A 20,506-nucleotide genomic window follows, 5' to 3' on the forward strand; every position below is an offset into this window, starting at 1 on the left:
TTATATTATTATTATAATATATGTTTCAAATTACCTAGCAGATACACTCATACACGATATATAACCTCTTAAAATTTAAATACGGAAATATACATTTATATATTATATAATTTTAAATTATATAAATTACAATAAAAATATATACATAACTATATTTTAATTTTTTTAATAAAAAAATTATTTTTTATTATAGTTTAAAATAATTTGCTTTTATTTTTTTATAATAATAATAAAAAATTATATAATAAGTTTAAATTTTTAAAAAAATAATATATTTTTTGCTTTTAAAATTATGTTAAAACCGTGTTAGAATATATTTCTGATACGCACATACCATTTAAGAGACCTGTACGAATTTTATAGGTTCCAAATATTAATAAATTCTCTAAAATTGTCAAAAATTCAACAAATATCTTTTGGATTTAACACTTCACCGATGTGTTTTACAAGTATCCTACGAATATATGTTCGATATAGACTTATGAAGTTCAGACACTCCTCTTAAATGGCGTGTCCATGTCCAATATCGGACACCGACACTCGTATGATGACACCTATAGGACACGTATCCGTGAAGTGTTCAATTCAAAAAGTATAATTGTTAGATTTATGACAATTCTAGTAAGGTTCTAACACAATTTTAAAAAGGAAAAATATATTAATTTTTTAAAAATTCAAACTTTATTATATAAATTATTATTATGATTATAAAAATAAGAAACAAATCCTTGTGAATCAGTCATGAAAAACATCTTTCTGCTCCAAAAAAATAATATGAAACATACTTGTGCATGTAAATATTTATTGTCAATTTATATAATTCATAATTATATAATATAAAGATCTGTGTCCCCGTGTCCTATATTTTAGAAATTTTACGTATCTTCGTGTTTATGTCAGCATATAAGTGTGTCAGTGTCAGTGTCTGTACTACATAGATATAGACACATCATTTAAGATGCGTGTGTACGAGCTTTATAGTTTGCAAATATTAATAAGCTATATGAAAACGAAATATTGAGTAATGAGTGTTTGGCTTAATTTAAATAAATTCCGACGAGAAACGTGAGGACGTAGCGGTAGTTGGAAGGTGGGTACGGTTCAAAACAAAAAAGTTGTTTTTGTTGTCCAAAACGCGCTTCTGATACGCGTTGGCGTTTCGTATCATGATGGCACTACCGTTATAATTCGTGGCATTTATTGGCGCGCGAGTAATAGCAATGTTAGCTTAAAGGGTATTTTGGTAAATGTGGAGGTTGAGTTATGAGATGGAAAATACGATTTGGTTTTTACACGAGACTAGCGTGGAACCATTCAAGGACTCCGCGTCCCAAACAGAGTATCACATCCTTTTTTGGTGTTTGTTACTTTTTAGTATTTTACTCTTAATAATTAATTAGATCAATATTTATTTTATATGATTAAAATTTATGATTGTACTTTCCATTACTAAAATAATTTAAGAAGATTATATTATTTCTGAGATCGTATGTAAGAATCGGATAAAATCATATATAAGTTTGAATAATTGAGATTAATTTAAAAATTATCTTAGAATAAACTAGACAACCTAATATCTAGTAATATAATAGACTTAATAGTTTATAAATATAGTTTTATTATATAAGAATTACTATTCATTCTTAATTATTAAATATTTTTTATATATTTCTCTAAGATTTTACTAATTTAAACGCCATAAAATCTTTCGATAATGATTCTCTACTCATGGCTTCATCAACAAAGTTTGACAATCATTTTGAATAAAAATTAACTCGACTAAAGCTCGGTCTTCTTAAGGCCACTTCCAATTCATCTTTGACGGTTGCATCTCAGCTTTGGTAAAAACATTTAGTATTCAACGTACGACCTAGGTAAAACTATTCTCAAATTACAACTCTTATGATATTGACTAGAAGTCAAATTATGACGTCAAAATTATCATATTGCGATATGGATCCATCTTCCGTTGATGCTTTCAAAGCTCACTTAGGCTTTGTTTGTTTTCCACGACGGAAATGTGTGGATTCTTGCAAGCGCAGAATGTCGCAAAATACACAAATTTCAATGAATAAAATATTATTTAAAAGCAAAAAAGGAGAAAAAAAAATTGACAACTTTTCTTTCTACATTTGTGAAGATTTGTGAAGAAACTGATTATATGTAATTAAATATATATTTATAAGATTTTGAATTATATTTTTTAATATATATAAGTTTATATTTTCATATTATTAATTTATTAATATTTTATTATGATAAAATAAATACAATTAATTATATAATATAATATAAAAATAATTAGTATTATTAAAATAATAAAAAATATTAATAAATATAAAAAATAATAATTATAATAAATAATTATAAAGAATAAATATAACTAAATAATAATACTAATAATAAAATTAAAATTATTAATTAATTAAAATTATTATTTTTTATTTAGTTAAAATTAATTTATAATAAATAAATTATTATATATTATTTTATAATTTATTATATCTATCAAGTCAAAATATATATTATCATAATTATATATTTTATAATTATTAAAAATTTACATAATACATTAAAAAGTCAAAATTATTCTTAATTTTATTTGTATCAAATATATAATAATATTAATAATAAAAATAAATAATAATAATAATAATTAATAATACTACAAAAATATAGTTATTTATATAATAATAGTATTAATTAAAATAAATAATTATATAAAATAATTATTTATTTTATTATTATTTATATATTTTTTAAAATAAAAATAAATTTATAAATTTACATTTTATACCTTTAAAAAAAATAAAAAAATTTCACACAACATTTACAAAATTCAATAAACTTTCCTCATAAATCTACTCTTACATACTCCAATCCAAACAACCTTACTTTATTATCAACAAATCTTCTCTCCAATCCAAACACAACCTTAGAGACTATTCTCAATAGGAATGAAGTCAACGTCCAACACGCCATCGTAGGCAAGCAAGATAAGTTTAATAAGAACTTGTAACTCCTATGAAATTAGCATCATAATGTGATGCAAGTCCACCATGACAATATGCAGGCTCTCCACGAGCATATCGCCATTTTGCACCAAGATAGTCCCAACAAATTTACCACCACAACATACAGAGCAAGTCACTGATCTTGCCTCCTTATTCCAATAGGTCGTATCCAAGGGTCCAACTATTCGGGTGAAGTTGACTGAGATCCACATTCATGGCAGTAAGCATTCTATTCTCAAAAGGAGATAAAGGAAACAACATGTCGAATTCTTTGAAGAATAACTCATACACGGAGGTAAAGTCCTCATGGTTAGGAAAAAGACTACATATAAACTCAATAGACTAGACAACTTAATACCTTAATGACTTGTATTTGAATATCAATTCAGGCTCAATAGCCTACAAATATATCTTTATTCTCTAGAGAGTACTAACTTAACTCATTCCCACTCACTAAATATTTTTGACATATTTATCTAAACTCTTACTAACTTGAGCTTGAATAATCTTTTGTAAATGAATTTCCACTTGAAACTTTATCAACAAAGCTTGAAAACCTTTATAAAAAAATATTAACTCGACCAAATCTTGGTCTTATCAAGATCACTCTCAATTTCCCTCGAATAGTCAATCTCGGAAAATTAAGAACAATGAAAACAAAATTATTTTAAATTGATAACTTTATGTTTTCATAAATGATACATGAAGGCTAATATATGATGAATTTTTCTATTACCAGAAAAATTTCCTTTACTTAAATAGATGTATGGATAGGTAGAAAGTGGATGTTTCAAATAAAATTAGTTATCTTCATTTACCTTCGTTCCATATGAAAAAGGAAGAAAATATATAAAATTAGAAATTAGAAAGTGTTGTAGCAATAAGTATGTAAAATTAGAAATTTGATCCTTAAATAAAAAAGTGTGTTAAAGGATTAAGTAAAGTAGTCATATTAGTTCGTAATAATTTATCTGATAAAAGAAAACTGCAAAACCAAGTATATGACTCAAAAAATAGAAGGTGAAAAGGGTTAATTTCACTTGTTTAGGTTTGTCTGGTATTATCTGTAAAAAATTGTTAGATCATACTGTTTGCCATAATTAGCTTATCTACCCTGTAGAAAATAGAATGAAGAAAAAAAAAATTAAGGTGGTTAACACTACAATAAAAAAAAAAACATAAACTTCCCAAATCAATAAAATAATACTTTAATTATATTTAATTTATTTTTTAATTTTAAATATTATAATATTATTATAATGTGGTGTCAAAGTATATGTCTTTAATGTATGTGTGATGTAACATTTTTTTTTCCAAAAACTTAAATAGAATCTCTAGGAAGTCTACAAGTGGTACCCATTAATTACTTTTGTTTGTGCTCTTGACTTTACTTTTTTTTGCTAAGTGTCTAGCAAGTTTCTCGGAACTAATTTAAATTTACACTTTTTTTGTATCATTAAAAAATGTACTAACTTTTCACTTACCTCTCATTGTTATAATAATTTACTTTCATTATTAGTTTAGGATTTTGTCTCATCGTCATATTTACTACCTTAAGTATAATTTTCTATACTTAGACTCTAGCTTTCCTTCCTTTTATACTTAAATATATGTAGAAAAGGTAAAGTCTAATGTCACTAGTACTAATGGTCTTAAAACTCATTTTAAATTACAATATTATATTTCTTTCATTAAAATGACATTTTGGGAATGGCTAATTCTCCATATTAACTAACTATGATCTGCATATCTTTTTTAAAACTCCAAATTATCCTTATATTTTTTCTGGATTTTTGCATCTGGAATGAAAAAAAGCTTATGGATTTTAACGTACGAAAGACATTCTTGTACTGGTCATATTGGGAAGACACGTCTCAGTTCTAGATTTGCATATCCAAAACTGTTTTTTTTTATTACGGTATAAATATTAGGAATATTAAGGGTAAAATAGACATTTTATGTGCAATGTCCTGTCACAATTAAGGCTTCTTCTTCCTGCACCCCTACATTTTTCTTCCTGCACCCCTAAAATTTTCTAAATCCCGAAATTGGCCTTAATATTTTATTTGAAAAAGGACACCGTGGTTACCGGAAATAAGAATCTGGGAGTGTGCTACGGATTCAACAATCCGGAACTGAATATTTTTTTTTCCGGATGAGGGGGTGTTCTAGAAGCAATTTTTGCATAAATTATTGATTTTTGGATTGCTGAATCCGGAAGTCTAATTCTATTACGGATTCATGGATCTGGAATGCTTTTTTTTTTTAAATTACAGATTTTTGAATCTGGAATGCATATTTCTGTTACAGATTGGTGGATCCAGAATGCTTTTTTTGAATGATGCATATTTTGAATTACGGATTGGTGGATCCAAAATTTTACCGAAAGTGTCAATCCGAATTTTTTCCGGATTTCATAATCCATAATGCAAAAAATAAATATAGTTCAAGTGCATTTTAGGGTTTTTAAAGAATAATAGGGACAATTTGGTCTTTGCATAACATTGTGGGGTGCAGGAAGAAAAATGTAGGGGTGCAGGAAGAAACTGCCCACAATTAATTTGGTGCATAGAGAATTAGCCTTTTTGAATTCGGTGGACTAACCCAATTTGATAGTGTGGGCATTGTTTTGTTTGACATTTAGCAGTTCTTCCTGCACCTCTATTATTTCTTCATGTACCTTCACACTTTAGGTGAAAACTCTACATTTCTTTATCTACCTTCACACTTTAGGGGAAAAGTCTATTTGAAAGTCATTATCACTTTTAAATTCTAGAATTTGGAACATAAAGTTAGTTTCCAAATTTTGAAAGTCATTTTCTGAATTGTAAAATTTAAAAGTCTCTTTGTATTTAAAAATTTAAAAATTATTTCCTCAACTCCTACCATGTCTATAAAAACTAAACACAATGTTCCAGTGATTCCAAACTAACGTCCAAATTAACAATTTTTTATGACCACCACTATGCCTACTTCAATCAATATCCAATTTCAAAATATTCTACCCAGAAATAACTGTATGTAAATCTAGCTAAACCTTTTTTCCCTTTTTCACACATAAAAGATAAGTCATAAAATACAATCAAATACATAATTCATCAATTAATAACAACTAAAATGTTTCACGATCTCATGACCTATCCAAATGAATTAAAACACAATCTTCAAAGTTAAAAATTCTTGAAGTTGAGTACTAGTGACCAATTCACTTTAAATCACATTTGAACTTAAACTGTATGTATTGCTTGAGAAATTTGGTTGATTTTAGCAATATGGACAGATATGGAAAGAAATGTTGAATCTTCTCTTGGTGTTAGTGGCTTAGGCAAAGTGCTTAGGAACTAAAATTCAGTACATGTGGTTATGTGTCAACTTCTTAGGCCATTTTGAGACAAATGGAATTTCTATTGCAGCCTTCTGTTAGCCAAAACTACATCAATTCAATAGACCCACAGAGAAAACAAATCATTTTGCCACTTTCTTAAGAGCTCACCAATTTTTGATTTTGTTAGAAAAACAATGTGTGAAAATCAATAAGATACATTTTCCTTTATAATAACTAATAATCATTCGTTTAGTCCTCAGTTTCCTCTGGTTTCACAAAGAATTCAATATGGGCTATTCTACCTGGTTGCTGATAGCCAACTGCATCCACATATGTGTGTGACACAGATGGTTTTGATATTGAAACCAAATGCTGAACTTTTAACATTCCACCTCTCCCAATGCTTAACTTACTTCCTCTGTTTTCTTTAATAACAGTGCTAGGCATGTTGGAAGTTGTTGCTCTGAGGAACTTATATTTGTACCTGTTGATAAAATGCAGAGCAATGACAGATTAATTGACTGCAAGAAAAGGATAACTGACACAAACAATAGTTATAAAAAAAGGGGAAAAGAAGTAGTACTTGAAAGAAGTTCGATGATCACACTGAAATGCTACCAAGAGTTCTGAATTGACATAATACATGAAGTCTATCTGGAAAAAAGAAGAAAAAAAAGTGTGTATATGATCAACAATACAAACATTTTATAATTCCAGTTGAAAACAATACAAACCTGTAAGTCTCCATGTCCTTCGGCTCTTAATGTAACAGAAGGAGGATCTGGCTCTAGAATAATCTCGATGCTTGATCCGGGCCATTCAAGATCCTCAATAGCTTCCTTTAGTGCCGCAGACTGGGTTTTTGGATTAATAATCAGAATATCAGTTAACAATATACAAAAGAAATATGTTTTTTTTCACAAGTGTGGACTTTAGAAAATCATGTATTTTCCATAGAGTATATATTCAGAGTTGACAGAAGCATAAACCATGCTCATCATATCAAAGGGTTCATTGAAAGCAACTTATTGGACTTCATAGTCCAGAATTCATAAGCAACAACTTTTATTTTATGAATGCAGTGTAAAAAATGAGTCAGATTTAGAAGATAATAAATCATGGAAGCAGAATTTGAATTTGATATGTGAAATTGATGGCATACTTTAACAGTAAAGGTTAAAGGGTTGGCTCCTGCAGGTTCAAAATTATAGTTCCATGCAATAGTATCTGGAATCCTTGTTCTGATCTCTGCACAAATACTGGCATCCAGCGAATCTACAGATCTAAAGAAGTGGAGAAAGCATATTTAAGAAAAAGACAAGAAAATTCTACAAAATGTTTCATTGAGCTATCAAGAATCTTATGGAATAAATCATCATCATGGCTATCACATAATGGAATAACAGATTGAACCAGAAGTGCATACTTGACAGAGAATATTAAAAAATGAAGAAAGGTAGAAGTTATCCTTTGATTATGTGAATGGAAGGACATTAGATTTGGGATTATATGCACTAGTTTTTTCCTTATACTGTTCCTCCGTTCTCAGTAATAATAATTTTATCCCCTGGACGGGGATTTGCATGCAATATACAGATTCCTTTCCGTCCAAGATTTGTCACTATTACAGATTTTAGAATAAAAACCCTAATTGGCAAGACAATTGTTTACTTACACATCCCATTGAAGCATCTTCACTAGCACTTAAAACAGAGTTTGCTAAGACAAATTTGGTATGATTTTTTGGAAAGATATAGGGTGAAAATGAAACAAAAATATCTGCTTGATTGTTTTCTATTTCCAAATGTTTGAGTATGAATGGTGTGAACAGAACTTTGTTGTTTTCACCAAGTTATTTTTATCTTGTAAAGACATGATCCAATGTACTACCTTAGTGGCCATAGACTACAACATGACCTGGTACCTCTCCGATGCCACTACAGTCCCCAACAAACTATCATCACTCCCATCATTTGTTTCGATTCAAACCTGTTAAATTACACTCGTTCCTTGACTATTATCTTCAAAATTATGCAGGGTTAAACTTATATTTAATAGCTAATGGCCATGACCCACGAGTGTCTCGTTTGTTGCAAACAAAAATTTGCAACAAACATACCATGATTCCATTCATGATGCTTTTGAAAGTTAAAATTTGGCTAAGAGTTAGTAAAACGTGGATTGAGTTCCTAATAAGACATGGTAGAATTCAAGTCAAGAAGGAGATTTATAGGAAATAGAACTAATGGGCTGTATCATCATCTTGCATGAATGCACTGACATGATTTGATAGTAATATTCCTCAAGTTGAAGAGTCATTAAGGTCATTTAACACAGCAACCACAGTCCACAAGTAGAAGTTTGTTCAGATGCCATTTAACATTCTACCCATTGAAGTAGTGCTAACAACAATGTTCATAGTTTCAAGAATTGATTCCAAATTATAAATGAAAAAAAAAACAGGGAAGGGAATAGTTAGTTACAGACTTGAGAAGAAGCTGCATGTCAGGACCAGGATATTGAATCTGAATAACGCTAGATTGACCAGGAAGCGAGAAGGCGTTCAAGCAATCAACGAAATACCCCAAACTCAGTCCAAAACGAGGTCGTCCCCTTGCCTTGTAGTCGTACCGAATGAAAAGCTGCAAATAAACACCACAAAATACTCAAATGGCGAGTTATATAAAATAGATACTGACACGGAGATACTGACACGGACACTGATACGACACGAACACGAAGACATGTATAATCTCTAAAATATAAGACAAGGGTCTATATATTACATAATTATAAATTATATAAATTAATAATAAAAATTTATGTCCACAAGCATGTTTCAGTTTTCTTTCTTAGTAGAAAGATATTTTTTATGGCTGGTTCAAAAAAAATTGTTCCTTATTTCTATAGTCATAATAAAAATTTATACAATAAATTTGAGTTTTCAGAAAATTAATGTATTTTTCCTTTTTAAAATTATGTTAGAACTTGTCAGAAATCCAACAAATAATTTTTAAACTGAAAACTTTACCGATATGTGTCCTATAAGGGTCGTACGAGTGTCATATGAGTGTCCTACAAGTGTCGTACGAGTGTCCTACCAGTGTCATACGAGTATCCTACCAAGTGTCGTACGTACAAGTGTCCTAAGTGTCGTACGAGTGTCCTATAAATGTCGTACAATGTCCTACAAGTGTCGTACGAGTGTTCTACAAGTGTCCTACCAAGTGTCGTACGAGTGTCCTACCAAGTGTCGTACGTACAAGTGTCCTATAAATGTCGTACAAGTGTTGTACGAGTGTCTTATAAGTTGTACAGTGTCTTATAAGTGTCATATAAGTCTAGGTGTCTTATAGGTGTCGTAGGAGTGCCTATAAATGTCGTAAGAGTGTCGTACAAGTTTCGTATGAATGTAGGTGTGTCGGAGCCCTCATAGATGGCCAGAGGAAAAAAAGAACCAATAAATAATAGTGGAATGAATTGAAGAAATTGGTACCTCTCGTTTAAGATAAACCTTGGCTTGGAGGCAACCGCTTTCTTCGACGATCAAAACGATGCCGTGTTCCGACAACTCCAGCACAGCGTCCTAGGAAGGTAGTTAAGGAGTGAGTTGTGAAAGATGAAGGAGTGGGAGAGGAGGGGGTTATTATCACCTGCTGCCGCTTCCACCGAACGGCCGTGAGCGCGTCCACTAAGCCATTAACGTTCTCGAGCTCACAGATAAGGTCTGGTGCTTCTTCCTCCTCCATGCCCGAATCGCTCATTCTTCTTCCCAAAACCCTTCTTTACCAAACTCCACTCACTACTACTCAATCAAGGTTACAACCTAACATATGAACTACACACTTTCACTGTACAAATTTGCTACACTGCTAAACGACGTCGTCGAGAAGATTTTGTTCTTCACCTTCCCTCATTTTGGTGGCTTCGTTGTTCGAAGAAAGCTGAGTAAAATTCATAATTTCTCAGACTTTTTTACTGATTTTAAAAAATTATCCAAATACTTTATTTAAAAATTATTGTTTTGCTCTTAAAATATTTACTTGTTAGATACATTTTCATTATTGCTAAATTGAACCTAAATTAAAAAATTATACTCAAACCAAAACTTATGTCTTTAAAGACTATTATTGCATAATTGAATAAATTATATAAAATCTAAAAATCACTATTAAAAAAAAACAAATTATCCTGTTTAATATCTAATATAAATTCACCACAAAATATTTATTATTAATGTCAATAAAATCAAATCCTCTCGCAGGGTTTCCATGACCCTTTAATTTATCCTTTTTATAAAAAAATTGATATTATTATAAAATTTAATATCTAGACTAAAATTTATATATTAACAAAATTTACAAATATTTATTAATAAATAACTTTAAAAAAAATAGATGAAAGTTTATTATATTAATAAAATTATTTTTTATAAATAAATTCTAAATTATTTTTAGCAAGATTATCAGTTATGACGCTTTAAAATTTTAACCCATTGCAAAATACCTAGTTTCATATTTTTCATGATTGATGGAGTATTATTTCATGAAAACTTAATGGTTCAATAGACGCTAAAAAAATATATTTAATTGGATTTACTTTTTACATTTTCAATTATTTTAATCCCCCTAAATGCATTATTCATGTTTTTTTTCATAATAATATTGTGGCTATCAGATTTCCCAACAAACTCGAAAAAACTGAAAAACTTGACATTTTAAAATCCTACTAAATCATTGTGGTTTGGTAACCCCTATAAATGTACATAGGGTTACAAAACCCTATTATTACACATTTTATTTGATCATTTTTAATTTATTTTCAACCATATTAATTTCGTATTTTATTTTTTTCTTTACTCCTCTTAATTTATGTAAATGTTTGACGATTATGAATACACTAAAAAAATTACTATGTATAATTATGGATAATAAAAGCTAAAAAATCAATTGGAAAATATTAGCGATTTAAATATATTCAGGAGTCATATTTGAAGTAAATATATTTAAACTTAGCTTTTACTTTTATTTTAATTATATTTTTAGTCCTTAAAATTGAAATAAATCTCACTTTAATTTTTAAATTAAAAAAATAGTCCAGTTCTTTAGATTTAAAAATGTTTGAGATTGTTTTAATGGTTGCTTTGTAAAACATTATAGCACCAGACGCTACAATGAGCTCACAGTTAAACTTCCATAAAATATAAGGAAAAATCAATATCAGCTACAAAAAGGAGAATTAGTTTTGGTCTCATATGCACAAACTATACCAGACTAAACAAAATGCATGTTAGTTCTGAGTGAGCAATTGCAGGTGTAATTAGTACCAAAAGAACATCACTCACTCTTGGGGATAAGGCTACCTTGAACAATATGAATTATTAATGTACACTTTCATAGCGCTAATTCTCCCTTCACCATATCAATTGTGACCCGCACCCAAAAAATTGTCTATCAAGAACTGAGATGTGTCTTTGGGATAAGAACATTTTCGGATATGACCATCTACAACACATGAATGTCTTCTGGAAGACAAGATCCATAAGCTTTTTTTCATTCCAAATATGAAAATCCGGAAAGGTAACAAGGGCAATTTGGAGTTTCAAAAAAATATGGGTGCATATCAGAATTGATCTGGTGCAGGGAGAATTAGCCTTTCATAGAACACTCAACTTTTCTCTACATCAGAAGAAAGTAGGCCCATCTGCTCAGTAAGCAGGTCCATATGTTGAGATTTTTCCCATCCATTTTCACTTGGCTGCAGCTCATTCTCCATGAATAATTCACCACCATTCGTTTCAATATCCTCTGACACTGGAGTTCGCACAATATCATCCCAAAAGTTAGGATTGTTCAACAAATCATCGATATCTGGTTCAGGTGAAATACTATTAAAATCAAGGGGCAGTGACATATCTACTCCAAATGAAGCAGGATCCATGTATCCGTCACCACCCGTCTCTGGTGCCATGTAATTTTCTTGAGGAATATCCAGAATATTTCCTGCCACTATATCTGGTATTGTAGAAAGGTCTGGCATGATTTCGTCTGTTTGAGTAGGAGAAGATATTGAAGGACCATGCCCTTGAGTCCTTGTTGCAGATGGAACATAAGAAGACATCACTTTAGTTGGAGGGACCTCTTGAAGTGTTACTCCAGAAGATCGAGTCAAAGAGTTTCCCCGGTCCATTTCACTGGATGGTGATGAATGATCATCACCAATCAAGTAATTATCGGGGTTATTACTGAAAGATTCTAGTCGAGAAGCATCCAATTTCATTATTTGCCTAACCATTGCTTTTGCTGCTTCATTTATCAGGGGTTGATATTTAACAATTTGCCCATCAGAAGTAGCCGTATGTTCCATTTCACCAATACCTTCCTGCTTCAGTCGACGTTTTTTGTTTGCCTCTGTTATGCGTCTATTACTCTCATTTTGCTGTTGTACAAATTGAGCTAAGAAACCAGGGCTCTGAACAGCCTTTGCAAGGAATGACATCATTTGTTGCTGTCGTTGCTCCATTCCCTGAAGGCGCTGAACCATAGTCTGCAGCTGGTTATCAGTAGATTGTTGCTGCTGCCTCAATCTCACAAGCTCTTGCATGAGCACATTCTTATCTCTCTTGAGAATCTCAACCTCTTCCTCAAGTCCAAACTTCCCAACTTCTACACAAGCTCCAACGGATGAACTCTGTCCATGTACTTGTTGTGCTTGTTGATGACTATGACCGTGGGCAGGTTTCCGCCGAGATATAGTCTTAAGCAGGTGCTTTTGACCCCTTAAAAATCCCTCATTTGCAAATTCCCAGCGATCTGGGTCTACCTTCCTAAAACCCTGCTTAATGATGAATTGTTGTAAGAAACGAAAAGGTCACAAGGAGGCCAAATGCAAAACTTTTTATTTGATATACACAACATAATAGTTGGCATGGACAAACAGTCGAAAATGGGGAAAGATGAAATGACAAATGGTAACATATGGATAAGATGCAACAATATAACAAAAAGGTTGAGTGGGTAACAAAACAAAGTAATTCATTTAACCCACATCTATATCACATAGGTTCCTCCATAGCCCGAGACTGGTTCATGGGAAATACATTCTAAGCAAAGTTGTTAATCCCATATACCAGAGAAAAGCAGCCTACCTCAAGACTATGCATCCAAGATAAATTATTTATGATTTGTATATTGCAAACTAGCAGAAACACATGCACTACTGAACTTGTGTGTGTGCATTTCTATTACATTAAATTTGATATATATTATAATAATTCAATCGTACTTGTTTCTTAAACCCAGACTCCGATGGAAAAATAATGAATCTACACTCAATTTGAGAAAAAGACTACAATTCTAGTGAATGACAAAATAATTTAAAAACAATATTTTCAATAATAAAATAAAAAAATAAAAAAAACAGAGGTCTTTGTACACTGCACAGACAAGAAAAAACCTTGAGAACAGAGGTGGGACAGAACAGGACAGGAGTTGCTACAAACAAGAGCAAAGAATGCCCTGCAGTAGAGTGACAAGAAAATGACAATAAACCCATGTGAATGGTGAAATTCAGACCATAAGTGGATGCACAACGACAACTATGCTTTCCTAACAAATAGTGAGGCGCAAACTAGAGGGAGAAGCACAGCCAAAACAGAGGGGGCCACAATGGTCGTGAATAATCAGTAGTGACTGTGATGGCACAATAACTCCATGATTTGCCACAACTAGTTAATGAAAAACTAAATCACTACCCTTGAAGCTACAATTAGTCCAACCCCCAAATATGCCACAACTAGAGTTGCCTAGGGTTGATCACAATTAAGGAGGCATTTCAACGCTACCCTCTATGCCTAAGGCTACCAGCTTCGAGCATGGCAAAAGCAAGTGATCCAACAATAGATCTAGGATAACTTTTTATGTCTTCTTAAAAGTTGATTTTAAATCTAACTTAACTCCATAAATTCGATGAAAGAAGTCATAACTAACTCAGGCTAGGGGTATCCGCAATGCACAAAACGTGGTTGCAAAGATTGTTAATTCCATTTTCCTAACAAATGGTCATTGCTTCGGCTGAGCCACCAGGTCATTTTCTACAAAATCCTAATCCTCAACTTTCCACAGTAAGAAAATAGACAAACTCAACCTAAATCAAATAATTTTCCATACTCAAAATGAAGTTACACATTCAACCTAGTAAAACCAGCCTAGAATCAAATTTTAAAGTATCATAACATATCATCGGATCTAATCACTCTCTAGTTTTTTTGCACCGAACATTGACGCATCCCCTCAAAATAGAGGATAGATCAATCAACGAACATGCCTGGAGTATCACACAAATAAACAAGCAATCAAGTAACTTATCTGGCAAATATACGTTTAATCACATTCCCCTCACGTGCTCCATCCCAATAAACAAGAGACGCAAACCATTCATTCTTCATAATCATCAAAGCAAAACAACCCATAAATTATCCGAGACATACATAATCACACTCTTTTCTAACTTCTGAAACATGTTTTGAAACCTTCCGAGAGAGCAGTTGAAGTAAATTCAACAACAGTTACTTCCTCAATTTTAATTCCAATTTCAACGACCACGGACGATAAAAACAAAGAACAATTCAAGGAAAACCCACCATTTCCCAATCGGAAACAGCCAATCGAACGGACAATTACTGGGAAATCATGGCACATGCGTTGAAAACGAAACTCGGAAGGGGTTTACTTACGTAGGTGTTTAACTGGCGAACGAAACTGGAGAAGTTATTGTGCTTGAAGTGTTTGGGCAAAAGGTCTCTGGCGAACTCCGGAGGGTTCCAAACAATGAAGCTGTTGTTCGCCGGACTCCACGACACAATCGAGTCCGTCGAAGGGTCGTCCACCATGTCGTACGTCTTGCTCAGGAAAGGCGGCGGCGCGTTCGCGTTCGGAATCGGTGTCGGCGCCGCCGTCGACACTTCTCCGCCGCCACTGCCCGCTCCCTCCATTTCACAATTTCAATAATACAAAATCTGTAGCGAAAATTAAAGAAAAAAAAAATCTGGGTTGGGTTTTGGGTAATCTTGTATTCTATGGAAGTGAGAGAGAAGAAAAAACATAAACCCTAGTTGGAGTGAGGGATGCAAATATATATATATTATAGTGTTGGAAAAGGAACAAGTGGGAAAATTTTTACAGACAGAGAGAAGATCTAGACGATGATGGGGTCAGGAATCAAAATGGCCATTAATTTATATCTGTGTGAGAATTGAGACCGTACGATCTACATTTTCTAGAAAAGAAAAATATCTGTGGGAAAGGGAACACGAAGTTATGGTACTTTGATTTGTAACTCTATAGGTAATAAAATGGATGATGTGTGTTCAACATTAAAAACATACACTTTAGATTTTAATAAATAATTTTTTATTTATTTAAGAATATTGTTATATTATTATAATTAATATCAAATATATGTTATTTATCTATAACTATATATTTTGGACATCCCACATATTTCATTGTATATAAATTAGGTATAAACTTTGTCTCATAAGTTAGTTTTATAGGATTGAGTTCTTAAAGTCCACTTCTTATAATATATAAAGGGGATTTTTCATTATAAACGTTTTTTTTATGTAGTCACTTTTTTCCGATTTTACCCTTATTTAATATATCTCATTTTATTAATACAATGAAATATTTTGTCATTTCATATGAATTACTTAAAACATAAAATTATTTTTTAATTTAATATTAATGTTCTAAGTTACTTAGTATATTGTTAAATTTATTAAAAATTATTTTGTTGTAATAATTATATCTTAGTTTCATATAATTAATAATTATTCATATAAAAAAATTAAAACTAAATGACAATAATAATAATAAATATAACTATTTATATTTTTAAAAGTATAAAAGTATGTGTTAAATTGATTTAATTTATGTAAACAATACTTCAAATAATTTTAGATTAACATAAAATTTCATATATATATATATATATATGTGTGATTTAAATGAAAGACACTTTAAATTTAATAATAAGTTATAGCTTAATTGAAAATTATTAATTTAGGTAATATTTAATAAAAATCATACTGATATAATTTTGATTTCTTTTAGACATATAAATATAAATATTATATATATATATATGTGCATTATTGTACTTGCTTTATATTTAGTTAATGATGAACATTAAAATTGTCTTTTAAACAAGCTTTAGCCAATAATTGTGTTTGTCTTTTTTTGTTTATTTAGGGAAAGCTTGACACTGATGGAAGACCTCCTTTTGACAATTGGTGAAAATGACATGAGGAAAAGATAAAAACACTTAGGAAGAAAATAAATTTTGGACTGTTGTGTTTAAGTTTGCAACTTTTATAGGAAAAAGTCTAGCTAATCATAAATATTTATTCAACTACTCTTTTCCCAAAAAAAGTAACTAAATATTATTCTTTTGTATATAGAAGAAAAAATGGCTTTTTTTAAGTAAATCCTAAATTTTGTTACCAAGTTGGGAGATTTGGTTTGCTGATTTTTTTAAATCAATAACCATGGGATCTAGAATTGTGAGTTTTATGTTTACAAGTATTAGGATTTATTAGGAGGAATGGAATTAGATCAAATTAACTTCTCGTAGTAATAAGGAGAGGAGAAAAAAATTATTGGCAATTTTCTTATTAAGAAGTTTCATCCTCCAATTAGGAACACCAAGCAAATCAAAGAGCATCTTACAAATATCCGGAGAAAGATACTAACCAGAGTTGTTCCAACCATCAACAAGAGTAGATATAAGACTAATTCTACATCCTTTTGCAAATATCTTGAGCAAAAAGTCAATGCTTCTTCTACCAAATAGCCCTCAACAATAGAACCTTTTGGATAAACTTTGTTTTGAACATAACTTTTAAGTTTATGTAAGTATCTTTCAATGGGATATATCCACCAAAACTGAAGATGACCAATTAATCTCATTGCATCTGGTAGATGAATAGGTAAGTGCATAATTATGTCAAAAACCTAAATGGGAAGATCATTTCCAATTGACAAAGTGTTTTTATGATATCCACTTCAAGCTAATCCAAATCTTGTACTTGGATAACTTTTTGACATATAGAGCGAAATAATGATCCAAAATGAATTAGAAGTTCAACCACAACATATACATAATACTTCTTGTTGGTACTTGTTATAAGTAATGTAACATAAAATATGTATGATGACTTTTGTAACCAAATATTTTCTTGTTACCAACTTGCTTCAAACATCATTTCTAGTGAATTGATTAAGCTTTTCTTCCATGATAATAATTTAGTCATCCTCTGTTAATAGTTATTTTATTAAGTTGGACTAAATCTAATAGACAAATGCATATGATGTTTATTCTCTTAAAAATTAAGGAAGACAAAACGGGTTAGTCAAGCCCATTTTAGTTCGGCATGTTTTTAGCCCGCTAAAAATAGGATGGGACGAACTGGCCTGACATAGTAAAACGGATTATAAATCTTATTCTGCCACACAGAAAGCAGGATAACGGACTAGTGGGTTGGCCCACCATTTTTTTAAATTATATATTTTTATTGATTATATATTAAAATAGTATTAATCATATAAATATTTTTTAAGTTTTTAATTAATTAATTATGTCTTTAATTGGATAAATTAAAATAATGATTGTCTTACATCCTAAATTACTTTATTGTAATTGATAATAATAACTTAATTTGTAAGTGTTAATGATTTATATTGCAATATTGTTGCATAGTTACATCATTAAAATAAATGCAAAAAAGTTAATCTTTTAAACTATTTTTATTTTTAATTTTAAAAAAAGTGGGTTTGCGAACATATCTTGTTGGAGGGTTCATAATCTCTTGGAGGAGGAGTTTCACCTATCTTAGCATAGTTTGGTGTTCCAATTTGCATATTTGAAAAGTCATCTTCAAGAAGATATTATGCTTTATGGGGAATCATTAAGCTTAATAGTTATGGTTTCTTAAATGACCAATGTCTTAATTGTAAGTTTTGGATATATCAAGATAACTTTAAGACATATATTTTACCATCTTAGAATCAAACTTACTCCAATTCATTATTGGTATTAAGGATAAAACATTCAAAAACTGGAAAGATGATGGAAGTATGATATAATTTAAATTTTTCAAAAATGTCTTTCCTTTCAAAAAATAAAATCAAGAATTAGAAATAATACATTTCGAAAAAGTAGATTGGAAAAAATTATTATGTTTTAGAAATAAAAATCTGAAAATCAAAATCAAAATCTTATTAAGAATAAAAAAATCACGAAAAAAATCAAAAATTTATTCTAAATAAAAAAAATCACCATCTAGAAAAAAATTCAGATGTATTTTTATATGTATCCCATTTTATTTAAGGTCATTTTCGTCTTTTTGATAGATAGTGTTCATAATCTCAACGTACAAATGCTTAATTCCAAATTTTCACAGTGTATGATTTTATCCCTTTTTTTATAGATTTTATATTTTTTCCAACCACCTCATTTTATTGAAATGTTCTTATAAAAAGAAAGTGTGATATATGTCTAATATAGCCCTAATAGAAGTTATGAGAACATTTTTATTCTTCTGAAGTCATTCACAACACTTTTTTACACTTAATCATAATTTTGTTTCAACTCAATTAAAATCATATATAAACCATTATTTACCATAAAACCTCATTTTGATCACCTTACGTATAAAAAAATGGCTCATGTTACCTTCTTAAAATAAAACTGATCTGAATCTCCATAATTTTGGTTCATTCTCTTAGTCTATGTTCAATCATCTTTTTCATAAATTTGTATATTTGTAGACAGTACAATTTTTAATATCTTATTTGTTCTTAACATAGAACCAAAGTATTTTTATTTTACTCATAATCTCAAAATCCTATTGAAAAGCGTAGTGAACCAAATGAAAGTTTTTTTTCCAACACACTTCCAAACTTCAATAAGAATAGTATCATGATCTGCAACCAAAACTTTCTCCATTTATTCATTCTTGATCCAAATCTCTTGTATTCGTTTCTCTATTTTTGACAATCTCATATACCTTACTTTCGACTGTTTCTTCAGCATCTCATATATTCTTCTTCCATCTCCATAAATTTTCATATTTCTAAAAATATCCCTATGTAATATTCTAGATTACATAATTCGAAAATTATTTTTCAAATTCATAATTAATTTCTAGATTACATAATCCAGAAGTTTTTTTCAGATGCATAATTAGTTTTCAGATTACATAATCTGAAAGTTTTTTTTAACTTCTGAATTATGTAATCTGGAAGCTTTTTTTCAAATGCGTGTCCAGATTACATAATCCAGAAGCTACTATCAAATCCATATGTGACACAATAAGGATAAAAAAATATTTCTAGAAGCTACTATCAAATCCATATGTGACACAATAAGGATAAAAAAATATTTTCATGTTTTGTATCAAGGTGTCAAAATAACATATGGATATGGAGGTGCATGAAGAAAGAGTCCTTACTTTCTCTTTTCTTTGTCCTAAGGATTTGTAAAACTCTTCAAGGACTTTAGATTGTGTGCTTCATTCACAACTTGTCTTAACCCAGTTATGATATTTTGTCTAGTTTCCAACATTGTCATGATACCTTGTCTAGTTTCCAATATTGTTATGATACTTTGTCCAGTTTTCAATATTATTACACTTATACAAGAATTTAAATCATTTTATTTTTTTACCTTGTCTTAAACATTTTTATTCCACCACCTCGATTCTTTATCCCTCCATCCAAAACATTTTGACTCACTTAACATCTTCCACAATTTTCCTTATCTTCTTAGACTTATAATTCCAAATAGACGACGTTACTTTGAGATTCCCAGCACCTAAAACTTTCTGCTTAAAATCAAAAGTTTGATCCACATAGTTACAGAAAAAAAAGATTAAAAAAATTGTGATAGTATCTACTCACATTTTGACCCACATTTTTAATTGGTCCGATATAAACAATAGAGTACACAACAAAGACGAAGTGGGTAAAATGCTGCAAGGAAACAAATGATCCATGATAACTTTTCAACTACGGTTGGATGTATATGCATTATACTACAAACTCCACCAGAGACAAGACAGGATGTACTTAAATTACAAAGAGCACATTACATAACACTAATTAGTTCA

The 20,506-nt window shown here is 30.2% G+C and overlaps 2 protein-coding genes across 2 annotated transcripts; both read right to left on the reverse strand.

Annotated features, from left to right (window-relative positions):
- Positions 1-6,470: 6,470 nt before the first annotated feature.
- LOC137808660 (uncharacterized) lies at positions 6,471-10,325 on the reverse strand. The gene is made up of 7 exons (XM_068609902.1): positions 9,993-10,325; positions 9,836-9,925; positions 8,827-8,981; positions 7,502-7,622; positions 7,074-7,193; positions 6,923-6,993; positions 6,471-6,823 (listed from the first exon to the last, which is right to left on the reverse strand). Exons 1-7 carry the CDS (start codon positions 10,101-10,103, stop codon positions 6,589-6,591), a joined length of 903 nt encoding a protein of 300 aa, XP_068466003.1. The 5' UTR covers positions 10,104-10,325; the 3' UTR covers positions 6,471-6,588.
- Positions 10,326-11,513: 1,188 nt separating this feature from the next.
- Positions 11,514-15,661, reverse strand: LOC137808662 (heat shock factor protein HSF8-like). Its single transcript, XM_068609903.1, has 2 exons — positions 15,074-15,661; positions 11,514-13,173 (listed from the first exon to the last, which is right to left on the reverse strand). Exons 1-2 carry the CDS (start codon positions 15,329-15,331, stop codon positions 12,007-12,009), a joined length of 1,425 nt encoding a protein of 474 aa, XP_068466004.1. The 5' UTR covers positions 15,332-15,661; the 3' UTR covers positions 11,514-12,006.
- Between the last annotated feature and the right edge of the window lie 4,845 nt (positions 15,662-20,506).

The sequence above is a fragment of the Phaseolus vulgaris genome, chromosome 3 (assembly GCF_000499845.2).
Source record: "Phaseolus vulgaris cultivar G19833 chromosome 3, P. vulgaris v2.0, whole genome shotgun sequence".
Taxonomy (NCBI): domain Eukaryota; kingdom Viridiplantae; phylum Streptophyta; class Magnoliopsida; order Fabales; family Fabaceae; genus Phaseolus; species Phaseolus vulgaris.